At 42.8% G+C, this 12,058-nt stretch overlaps 1 protein-coding gene across 3 annotated transcripts in view; it reads right to left on the bottom strand.

Annotated features, from left to right (window-relative positions):
* Window positions 1-12,058, bottom strand: part of LOC121922119 (serine/threonine-protein phosphatase 2A catalytic subunit alpha isoform) — a 96,521-nt gene that overhangs the window by 70,339 nt on the left and 14,124 nt on the right. For all 3 annotated transcript variants that reach the window (XR_006102102.1, XR_006102103.1, XM_042451089.1), the window contains 3 exons: window positions 10,493-10,671; window positions 8,931-9,043; window positions 6,121-6,260 (listed from right to left, as the gene is read on the bottom strand). Coding sequence is in view for 1 of the 3 variants with exons in the window: in XM_042451089.1 (XP_042307023.1) it covers window positions 6,121-6,260; window positions 8,931-9,043; window positions 10,493-10,671 (432 nt within the window). In the remaining 2 variants the exon portion in view is untranslated. The remainder of the gene's footprint in view (window positions 1-6,120; window positions 6,261-8,930; window positions 9,044-10,492; window positions 10,672-12,058) is intronic.

The raw sequence follows: 12,058 nt of genomic DNA, 5'->3' as shown, positions 1-12,058 counted from the left end.
AGGGCCTGCCAGCTCCATAGGGCCTAACCAGAGTAAGAAGAAGAGCGCTCCCTCCAGTCCATCTGCCTTGGTCCAGGCCTCAGAGGGAGAGGAGAAACACTGGACCTGATTCCCTTCCCCACCACCATTCCTTTCTCCTTTTGTGTTGTGTCTTTTTAGATTGTAAGCTTGAGGGCAGGGAACTGTCTAATTAAAAATAATAATTGTAAGCTGCTCTGATAGCCTTTAGGGCTGAAGGGCGGGGGATAAGTACTCTAATAAATAAAAAAATACATTGGCACTAGGGCTAGTAGCAGTATGTAGCACTACTGTGTAACTTCTTTCTGTTCAGAAAAGTGGCAAGCATATAAAGAATACCTCTAAAGCAGTGTTATCTATCAAGTAACTGCTCTATATTTATCAAATAACAATATTCCTGGCATTACAAAAGTTAACCCAATTAGGCAAGCTAACAGTTACACATTCAAGTGCATTTCCATTTTCTTTATTTCTTAATATTTTCAGTGTTTTTGATAAGTATATTCTTGAACCAATTCAATGCCTTTGCAAAACTAGGACAAAGAAGGGTTCCCAATAATCAAAACTACTTGGGGGATTTGGAGGACAAAAGGTTTTCTGTTTATATTGAAAATGAAATTGAACACACATTGCAGAGAACAAACTGAAGCTACCATAACATCCCAGCATTTTGGCCAGAATGATTACTAGTGTGTGAATACTATAATTCTGACATTTACTGAAACCCTGGCTTCATGGACCTCTCATTGAATGAATGAGAGCCTTAATTTTCTTGAAACATTGGCACAAAAGAAAGTATAGCTAGTAAGGACACTTTATTACTGCAAGGCTCATTACTTCTTGCTGAATCAAGTACTTTAGACCTTTGTTCAAGTATGAATGATAGCAGTGCAATACACATTATTACAAGGGTGCCTGGCATTGCAGTTGCCATTAACAGTTTGTCACATTTGTAATGGAACCTTCTTTAACATGTACATAATTTGCCATTCAGTTTTCAAGCTCAGAAACAGACACTTTGCTAAAAGCATGTTTATAAAATGTGATCTTCAAGAACACATCAGAGGAAATAAATAGGCAATGTTTGTTTATGATTAAAATATTACAAGAAAACATAAGGCATCATTCAACTTGGCAGCAGAAAACAGGATTTATTATATAGTTTTAATTTTGATTAAATGAATATAGTATGCTTCATAGTTGCAAAAGAACCTTCCAGTGAGAATACAAGAGTGCAGAACTAGAGCAAACCCCAGCTCAGCCCTGCAGCCAAGATACAGCACAGCCCTGTGGTCATGCAGAAGTACAAGGGGCTGCTGTACCTCTGCTCTGAGCAATGTTGGCCTTGACCAGGAGCATGCACAGGCAGAAAACAAAAGCTGATGCAGTTATCAGATCTACTGGACCAGCCTCAATCATTGTTACAAGGATGCTATCAAGAGATAGGAACCTGTGGTACAGAATATGGATAAGCTATGTGTGCTGGCACTGAATGTGGATCATACCACTGGAGCATAATATGTTGTTTCACTCCAAGTGAGGTGCAGTGTCACTTTAGTTGCAACACACAGTTATTGCATTTCAAAATAATAAACTTGTAAGACAAATTTTAAAAACCCACTATGAACAGATCCTGAATTTAATATGTAAATGTAGTTATAGCTACAGTTATTTTCATTCATGATGTAGCCAACCCTGCATGCAGGACTGATGCATATCATAAACCATTTCTAATTTAACTGTCCCCTCAAAATTATTAATGATTGCTGAATGGAGTTCTTACAGCTCATGCTCTATTCCTACTGGCGGTTTTGCTCTGGAAGGAACTGGGCAGATTCGGGGGGGGGGGCTCCCAAATATCTCTGTTAGCAAGTGCCCACTACAAAAATTGGGGCATTTTAACCTGAATGCCTTCTTACAGAAATCGGGTTTAACATGAAGGCGCCTGCTGTCAATCAAGCAATCGTCATAGGTGACGTTTGCAGCACTCATTGGGACATTGGAAGTATGCTTTCCCCTCTCCTTTTTTAAAAAAAAAGCCAGGCACAAAATGCACCAAAATGTGCACATTTTGTCAGATTTAAAAACCTCTTGTGTGTGTGTATTTGTGTGTGTTGTGGGCATTTGGGTCAGTGCAGGTTATGATCTGCCCTTGGCCCCATTTTCAACCCCAAAATGCAAGCTAATGCATCCTGTATCCCCCACTCCTTGCCATCCCAGAATGCCTCTTACACATGTAATAATAATAATAATAATAATAATAATAATAAATTCCTCACCTCGGAAATGCCAGAAAAGGATGCGATTGCCATGCATTCTTTTTTGCTCTTAAAAGCAATTCAGGGCTACCCCTGAATTCCTTAGAGACAGTAGCAAAAGCATGTATCATTTTGCCAATTTGCCAAATTGACAAGAGCAACAAATGTAACATTCCAATTGTAATATTCATTCGCAAATCTTGCCCTTTGCAACATTTCCCCTTTGCTGGTAGCGAGCAAATGAAAGGGAAAGGGAACAAGCAGCTAGCCACGTTCTATCCATCTATATATCTTCCTCAAGAAAAAAAAGTGCACATTTTGTCAAAAATAATTTTAAAAAATAAAAAATGGGGGGAAGGTGCCTGATGGGAGCTCCGTTCGTGCCCTGCCTTTGACCTGACCTGACCCCTTTCCTCCTGCTTACATTCTCTTCAGAGGAGGTTTGCCATTGCCTTCCACTGAGGCTGAGAGAGTGTGACCTGTCAGTTCCAACTGACCCATGGAATCAATTGGAAATAAAAGGGAAATGCAGCACAGGCATTCTGACTGTAGCATCCGCATATAACACTAATAATAATAATAATAATAATAATAATAATCCAGGAGCAAGAGGAAATGAAAGTAGCACAAGCAAGCACACAGACATGTCACCCAAAAAATCATGCGCATAGATTGTCAAAAATAAAAGAGGCTCCTTCTACAGACTGAGTTCCCTACATCCCTCCTCTGGCTTGGCCCTGCAGCCCAATTTCCCTTGGCAATCCTCCTCCTCCTCTTTCCTTCCGACCCTCCCCTCTCTCTGAGCTGCCCTGGCTCCTTCATCCTCCTCCTCCTGCTCCGTTATAGAATGCCCTCCATGGCTCCCTTCTTGCCATGGCTCCTTCATCCTCCTCATCCTCCTCCTCCTCCATCACTTTCTCCAGTCCCCCCCACCCTTCCTCTGACAGCCTTTGCAGCCCCATCAGTCACCCTGATTTCCCCTTTAGCCTCCTCTCACCCAAGCCTCCTGTCAAATTCCCCTTTTTGCATTCAGGCTCCTCCCTCCTCCTCCTCCTCCTCCTCCTCCCTCACCTTCTCCACTCCCCTCGCCCTCCCTCTGTCAGTCCTTTGCAGCCCCCGTCAGTCACCCAGATTTCCCCTTTTAGCCTCATCTCACCCTTTGCCTCCTGTCAGATTCCCCTTTTTCCTCCTCCTCCTCCTCCTCCCCCTCCCCTCCGATGAGAGGAGGGAATACTCTGACCTCTGCCCGCCCTCTGACCTTAATCCCTCCCTGAATTTGCCCCGATCATGATCGGGGACAAGTTCATATTTCGCGGAACCCGAGTCTTTTCAGAAGACGGATTTTAGCCCGAATCTCAATACCCTGCGCTAAGGGGCATTTCCTTGTGCAAGCCTCGACATGGATTGTGACAGAATCGGGCCCAATATGAACTTCATATGGAAGAATCGATTTCAAAACCAGGATAAAAGGTAGTGTGAATGGGCCCACCATTTTAAAAACCCTGCAAATTTCTCTCTTCCTGAATTTAAATTCTAATGACAAGTTCTTCCTGAAAGCAATTTATTCATGATAACATGTAGAGAATAACCTGCATGCTATTAGATTCCTTTATGAGGATAAACAGTTTATGCAATTAGCATTTTCCTAGCTAAAGATTTTATCACTAAGTAGTATTAAAATGCTGCTCCCAAAATTCTGTAAAAAAAATGAAAATAAATTTGAAGATGGCTCCTCCACTTTGAATTTGCCCCCATTTCCTAACACAAGCAAATGAACAGTAAGTTCAGTTATAAAAATAATATCTGATACTCTGATCCCCACAAAGGAATATGAAGGGTGCAATGTGCCAGCAGAGTCATACCATTATCAGGACAAACAATGTAATCATATGATGGAAATTGAAAGTATAATCCAGTGTCATCCCAAACGCGATCATGGGTATTCACGTTATTGCACAAAAGGTTATCATACGCATTCGCTGGCATTCCCAACGCACTCCGAATGCACTTCCACAGCAATCCAAAATTAAGTAAATTCGGTGAACTAGCAAATTAATAAATCCTACTCCTAGGCTACTTCGCATTCAATTCGGTGTTGTTTGGTTTGATATAGATGTCTGCTTTGGCCCTGGTGTCTCCCCCACCCCCCGCATCAATTCCCATGATCCTCTGTTTTGTTTTTGCTCCCGGGGCTCCTATGTCTTCCTCGGCAGCCGGGAGGAAAAGCAGTTGTTTTTGACAGGAAAGAGTGGGGGAGGGGAGGCTCTCCATTAGGTGCTCTGCAAGCTCTCTCTCTGCCCAAAATGGTGGGCTTGGGCTTGCCCTGCTCCTGGCCCCTTCTGTCCCTCAGGGACCTTTTTGTCTCCCTTGCTTCCTTCCTTCCTCCAGGGCCAGGGGGCTTCAAAAAGAGAGAAAACTCCCCCCCCCCCTTTTAATTAGCCCCAAAGAGTTCTGGACTCCAACTCCCAGAATTCCATAGCTTTGAGCCACAAAGAGTTAAAGCACTGCCAAACTGGGTTAATTCTCCAGTGTGGATGTAGCCTTAGTCACCAGCTCTGGTTCCTGCACAGCTTCCCCTCCCCTTTCCCCCTCCTCCTCTGACTCATGGCAAGACAACGCCATTGCCTTCAATGGGACTCCCAATGGGCCAGGTTAGAACCAGAGAGGACCCAGGCCCCCCACCACCTCACTGCAGCCAAGCTCTCCCAAATGGGAAGGACTCCTTCTCTCCCCCCACTCCCCATAGCTGGAGACTTAAAGGCACAGACACAGTCTCTTCCCTCTCTCTCTCTCTCTCTCTCTCACACACACACACACATATACACAACCATCTGGAGACCCCCACCCTGCGTTTTGGGTTTTCCTGCCAGGTTTATTCAGATGGGGTTTGCCATTGCTATTTTCTGAGGAGGCTGAGAGAGTGCGACTTGCACCAGGTCACCCAGTGGCATTTGAACCCTGCCTTCTAGAGTCATAGTCCAATGCTCAAACCAAGGACAAGCTTGCTTTGGACTTGATTTTGAATTGGTAAATTGCCTACATAATGTGAAATAAAGGGTAATGAATGAACAAATAACATGAATTGCCTAAATAACTTGAAATAAGGGGTAATGAATGAACAAATAACATGAAACAAGGCAAAACCATGGGAACCGGATGCAAGTCCCGCCGGAGGTCTAAAAAGTTCATGATCCGCATGTGCAGAGATGCTAATCCAAATTCTAGACTATGAAGGATACGTACTCATATGATAATTTATTTTGCATTTGCCCTACTTTGGCTTTAGGATGGGCACTATGTTCTTCTGTGCGTTTGATAACCATTCACGTAATAGCGTTCATTTTCAAATTGACCCTATTTTCTTTTCTTTCGAAATTGGGAGACATTCCTCCCATGTGATAACGACCAAAGTCTTGCCACACCACATCTAATCTGGTGTAATAAGGAGAGGACTCCTATCCCTAATAGCTACTCACTCAGTTCCTCTTCTTTCCCCATCTCTTTTGTGCCAAACAGTTGCTCTAAATACCATGCAGGAGCCAGCCTCAGTCATATAGACAAATACCCCTTCTCTATACTGTCTCTCACAGGTCACACGAACCCAGCCGGTCAAACTGTACACCCTATGACACTGTTTGGAGTAGCCAGCCTTGAGTAATCAATATAATCTCTTTTCTTTAAATGTGAAAATGACAGGAGAGGGGGAACAATACAGATCTATGCAATTCTAAATACACAAGATAGTGTAACAGATGCATTGATTTTCAAATTATATACACAAACTATGTTAAGCTACAAATAATTATTATCAGTAAGCTTGATACTCAGACCTCTTCTGACATACATGAACCATATCTGCAAGAAGTGCACTGAGCTTGGGATACTTTTTCCTTGCACTTTTAGGGTGCTGAACCTCTGGAAGGACCATTCCTGAAAATACTGGGCTCCTTATAAAAATACTCTGAAGGTGAGGTGTCAAATTACCTGAAAGGAAAAAAAAATCAGCATGAACCTACATACATTTACATTAAAATTAGTTATTCACAATGCTGCTTCTGGCATGTATTTATGAAACTACATTTGTGCTGGCATTCTCATCTTTTGATCCAGGTCAATTACATACGTTTTCATCACAGTCGCACAACTGGCACCTTGAGAAGTAAATATTCTTCTAAACATGTGCCTCAAGTATGAAATTGTCACAAAAGGCTTGCCTACACAGACAAAAACCCCAAACTCACCCTGAAGCTCGTGCTGTCTGTCTCCACAATGCACAGCAACTTCTGGGGAAATACCATGAGTTTTTAATGTTTACCTAACTTTGCTTCAGAGTAAGCAAAGTCAGGGGTGGGGGGGACAGAATTTTCCTGAAACCCCAGGGAGAATGTGGAGTTTTGCCATGTGGACAGCTGAACTGGGCCAAGAGCCATGTCATCCCCCCCTTACTGTCCTGATTCACCAAACACCTAAACAGGCTGAGTGGGAGGGAACCATCAACTGATAGTGTAGGCGGAGGCCGTAAATTACCAGCAGCTAGAAAGCATCCTAGCCCATGGGAATCTATTAGAAGAAAAGTGTTGGCCAAAGCAGTCCGAGTCAAAGAAGGCAACAAGAATCAAGGTCAACATGGTCCAAGGGTCAAAGAAGTCCAAAGTATGAAGTGCAGGAGACTGGAAACAGGTTTCAGGAATGCTGGCCAGGAAATGGGCGAGTTGCTTCCAGTACTCATCTTAGGCATACTCAGCTCTTAAATGGCCTGACACCAGCTGGTCTTAAACAAAGCTTCCATGCTCCCGCTTGGCATACAGCCTGGCTGAGCACCTTTGCTCTATACATTTCTCCCTTCTCCTTGATTGAAGACGTAGGACCCCAGTTGTGTCCTCTGCCTTGTCAGTAGATGAGTCTTGCCTTTGTTCTGTTGGCTGAGGCTGCAGTTCAACAGGATGAACTGGCTGAGGATCTTCACTAGGAAGAGCTGGTTGAGGCTGCTGTGAAACAGGAAGAGTTGCAGGCTCTTCTCTGTCTGGAAAACTTGCCTCCTCATCAGATTCTTCCTCTGGGTCCCATTCGTTCAGCTCCTGGCCCATGACATTTTCCTGCACTGAGCAGCACAAGGAGAGGGGATGGCCTCTCCACTGCCGCTTCCTCCAGGAGTTTTGTGGAAAGGCTGCCCAGTATGCGGCTACTTCTACTGAGGGTAGAAGGGGGCACCTGTGCAACCAACACAGAGGGAGTAAAGCCCCCACCCACCCACCCCGATCACTTGTCTGAATGCCTTCTGAAGACATCATAGCCTGCTATCTAGCCCTCCTCCCAACAGCTGGCTGTGATGTCTTCAGGTGTCCACTCATGTGGATGGATAGATTGCTAGCTATGATGTCTCCGGGAGGCATCCAGCCATACAAGCTCGGGGGGGGGGGGGGGGACACAGAGGCTAGATTACTGGCTATGACATCTCCAGGAGGTGTCAAACCATGCAATCAGAGGTCACTCTACATTCTCCTTTCATTGATCATACAGGCACTTCTTATTAGAAGTGGAAGTGTGCTGGACAGTCGTTCCATCGAGCTCTTGCCAGTGAGGAAGTGGTGGTGGCAGCTCCACAGGGGACAGGCAAGTGGAATTGATGCAGTGTTGGCCTGGCTGACCCATGTAGACACTGCGGCGCTGTTGCACCAGGTTCAGCTTGGTGCATGTGGTGGCCATTATGGCCAATTTGGGCCAGTCTGGAGAATAATGCTGGTCTTAGACTTCTGGCCAATGTAGACAAGCCCTTAGATGTTCAATATGTCGTGCTGAAATCAGCAGTTCAGGAAAATGCGTCTAGAAATTCTGTGTTCATTGAGATAGCAGGACGTAGATGATTTGACTTTTAATATTTGCCTCCAAAAGTAAAATCAGCTATGAAGGGGGGGGGGGGGGGGAATGCATTGGAATATAACAAAATGAACGTGAGTTACTTATTTCCCCTATGACATTACTCTGATTCAAGAGTGCTCCAGAAGCCAGGACAATACAGAGGATAAATATTTTGAGAGCATAGTCCCTACAATCAAAGGACTGGTGATCAAGTTCTACTCCCAAAGAGACCATGCATCACCTTGGGAGTTTATCACATGGGAGGAATTTCTCTTAATTTTGTATGAAAAGAAAGTGGGGCCAGAACACATTTACGTGAATTTGCTAGTTCAGCAAATTTACATGAATTCGAATTGCGTTCGAAGTGACTTCCCACTGCCTGAAAATATCTTGCCATTGCCCGAAATTGCGTGTGGTGGTCTATCATGCAATAACGTGAAACCCCATGATTGCATTTGGACTGACTTCCCATTGCCTGAAATTGCATGTGGTAGGTTATCACGCAATAATGTTAAACCCCATGATTGGATTATACTTCCAATTTCCCTTGTCTGATAAATTCCCTGGACTAGTCGGTTTGTCAGAGCTGTTGTCAGGATAAAATGGGAAAGCAAGGAACCTTGCGCTGACTGGAAAAATATGAGATAATGTAACAAATAAACAAACAAACCCACCAAGATTTAAAGTCCAAAACCTGAATGGAGACTTAAAGATTTTAATTTGAATTTAGAGTAGCAATAGATTTAACACCTTACTATAATGTGTTCCAAAAATACGATGCACAGTATTACTTACCTACTTTGGTTACAATTTTATGAAGAAGGTCTAGGTCAGAGCTGCTGGGTAGGTATGGGTTACCCGTGGCCATCTCAATGATCATGCAACCTAAAGCCCAGATGTCCACAGGTCTAAGATCAAGAAATGAAGAAAGTGCTCAACAATATAATGACTGCGGCTACAAGAAAGTCTACTTACTTTCAGTTAGATCTTTTTTAAAAAAATAGGTAAAGGAAAAAAGATTGCAACAGTTAGGAAGGTACAATTTAAAATGTGAACACAAAAACAGTTAAGCCATGGCCAAGGGTAAAAAAAAAGTCAAAAAAATCTTATAATCCAGAGAAGTTCACTGGGTTAAAGCAGATGGCTTCAAAGTAAGCAACTTGAGAATAGTAGCCTGGCAGCAATTCTCTTCCTATCCTAAACTGTTCTAGCATACATTACACTAATTTCATGAAACACATATGGTACATAAATTGGCATTAAAAATCATATAAGAACAGGCAAACAAAGGCAGTAGCATAATCTTGTCCAGTCATTTGACAATTTTATAGCCCATCAATATATTCTGTTAATAACCTATCCAATTTTGACTTCTGCAGTTGACCAGGACCGACATCAAGCACAGCATTGTACCTGCCAAAAGCCACAATGCAATTGAGGGGGGCACACTGCTGAACACCACAGCTCCATGATGTTGTTTCTCCTCTTTCCTCTTGCTTCCTATTCACCTGCTCTCTCTGGTCCTAACAACGCCAGCATTGGCCTGGCCAGCTGGCGGATGGGGAGAATCCAGTGTTTCTCGTGGACTGCTCCTGTCTACCCAGAAAAAGAGCAGCAGCTTCTACTTGCCTTGCTCTCTCTTTCCTTCTGGACTGGATAGAGAGGACACGAACAAGCAGTGCAAACAAATACAGAGAATGTGAGAGAAAAGGCAAAGATTGCTCATGGTGATAGTGGCAAAGGGGTGGTGGTGGTGGTCTAATTAAGACATGTAACTTAAGCATGCTGCAAAAAAGCTGTGCCTGACACTGCATTTAGCAAGAGGATAGCACTTTTTTGCCCATTATGCACAATAAATAAAGTACATAATATGTATGAATGACACAAGTCTGCTCTACTGAAATCAAAAAACCTGCATATAAAATGAGTTTAATATTAGGCTGTAAATCCAGTACAATTATTTAAATGTTTAAATGCATCAACTAGCAGAAATCAGTTTTTTAATGTTGTAGTCCTGTTTATTTTAAAGATAAAATGTTTACCTGTATAAGTGAATCCACTGTAGCATTAGCAACTCTCCTCCAAAACAGTAGAAATATGTATAGTTTCATGCAAATTATTGGGACAGTATATTTTATTAATCTCCTCTTGCATCAAAAGAAGAGCTACTGATTAAATGTGTGTCAGGGCGCCATCTATTGTTCCTCTGCTATGCCCTCCTCACAGCTAAGTGTGTGTGTGTGTGCGCGTGCGCTTTTGTGTAAATTCCCACTAACAGTAATTTGCAGTGCAATGCAATACAATCAATAAAGTGCTATATACCATAGACTCTTAATATAAATTTTAAAAATACATACTTCCCATAGGTAGTGTCCTTTAACACTAGCTCTGGAGCTCTGTACCACCGTGTTGCCACATAATCAGTATAAACATCACCAGGGGCTGCTAAGGTTCGAGCAAATCCAAAATCACAAAGTTTAGTAATTCCAGTCTGTGAAACTAAAATGTTCTCAGGTTTAATATCACGGTGAATAACCTGGCAAAAGAAAAATAAACCAGAATCTGGCTTTAAAAAAAAAATCTTTAAATTAGGAACAGTGAGTGACTGTATTACCCAAATGACACATTAAAACAGACACAAGTTTTGTCCATCAAACAACCAAGTTAACAATTAGGAAAATCTTTTGGGGGGGGGGGGGGGGGCAGGGGGAAAACCACTCTAAGAATGTCAAGCAAATTACCTTGCTGTGTAAGACGAATGAGTGAGTTCTGACTTAAACCCAGAGCTGAAGAACCAAAGAACCAAGGAATGTGGTTTTAAAACAAGCTAAAGAGCCAAACAAGATGGTTCCGCGCAGAACATTGATGTGACGAAGGCATTTGGCAACTGAAACGAGTAAAGTCTGAGAAATTTGGAAGCTGAAGCAGGGTGCTGTCCGGGTGTGACGAACTATGACCAGGAAGATGCGTTCTCCTGAGTCGCAATGAAGAGGAACTGACAGGACAATGGAGTGCTTTGAACAGAACGAGCTGCTTTGAACACGGACTGATCAGAACAGCTTGTCTCTCCTCCCAAAAGAGGAAATTGAGTAATGGGCTACAATATTGCAAGACTTCAGCAGCCAAAAGCCAGAGAGAAGAAAAAGTATAAAGACCCTTGGCCTTCATCTCCATTTTGTTGGCATCACCCGCGGCAACGGTGTCATCCCCAACCTTCGAGAACAACTGATCAATGTTCAGCAGAAGGAAAGTGTGTGTGAATATTGTATGAATGTGTGAGTGAAAGAGCTCTTGATAATCAATGTTTATATTACTTTTGTGATTTAATAAATGTTACATGCATGGTGTTTAAAAACAAAGTTGGTGTCTCAATGTCTTTGTCAGCCCTGCTCTGAATAATTCCACAGAGAGAGAAGTTTTCATTACATGCTCTCAGGATAAACAGGTTGCCCTTACAAACTTGGGCATAACAGCTGGTGGTTGAAGCAATGCTCTGTGTCACTGAGCAGAGCTGTGACATGTGTCTGGCATAAATCAAGGATAAGAGAACATAGGAGATTGTCTTATACAGGAGCCATATCATGGGACCATCCAGAAATGGATTAATGCTGACTAGCAGCAGGTTTTCAGCTTTTTGCATAGGAGGTTTCCTAGCCTTACCTGAAGATGGCCAGTTTTGCATAGGGGGCCTTCTGCATGCCTTCTACCACAGAACATCAATTCTATACTGTAACAGTTTAACTAGCAGAAGAAGTCAGGATCAGCACAAACTAATTGTTTTAAGACATGAGCCTGTTTATTTTATTTTAATAGTTGTCGTCATCCTAGGGTGTTTTGTGTGTTTTCACATACTTGTGTTGGAGGGAGGAAGCATACTTGCAACCATCAGTTTCTGACTATGTTTAGTTATAAAGGTTGTTTTT

This window comes from Sceloporus undulatus, chromosome 2 (genome assembly GCF_019175285.1).
Source record: "Sceloporus undulatus isolate JIND9_A2432 ecotype Alabama chromosome 2, SceUnd_v1.1, whole genome shotgun sequence".
NCBI classification, from domain to species: Eukaryota; Metazoa; Chordata; class Lepidosauria; order Squamata; family Phrynosomatidae; genus Sceloporus; species Sceloporus undulatus.
The sequence above is the reverse complement of the archived record's forward strand: the minus strand, read 5'-3'. Positions and strand labels throughout refer to the sequence as shown.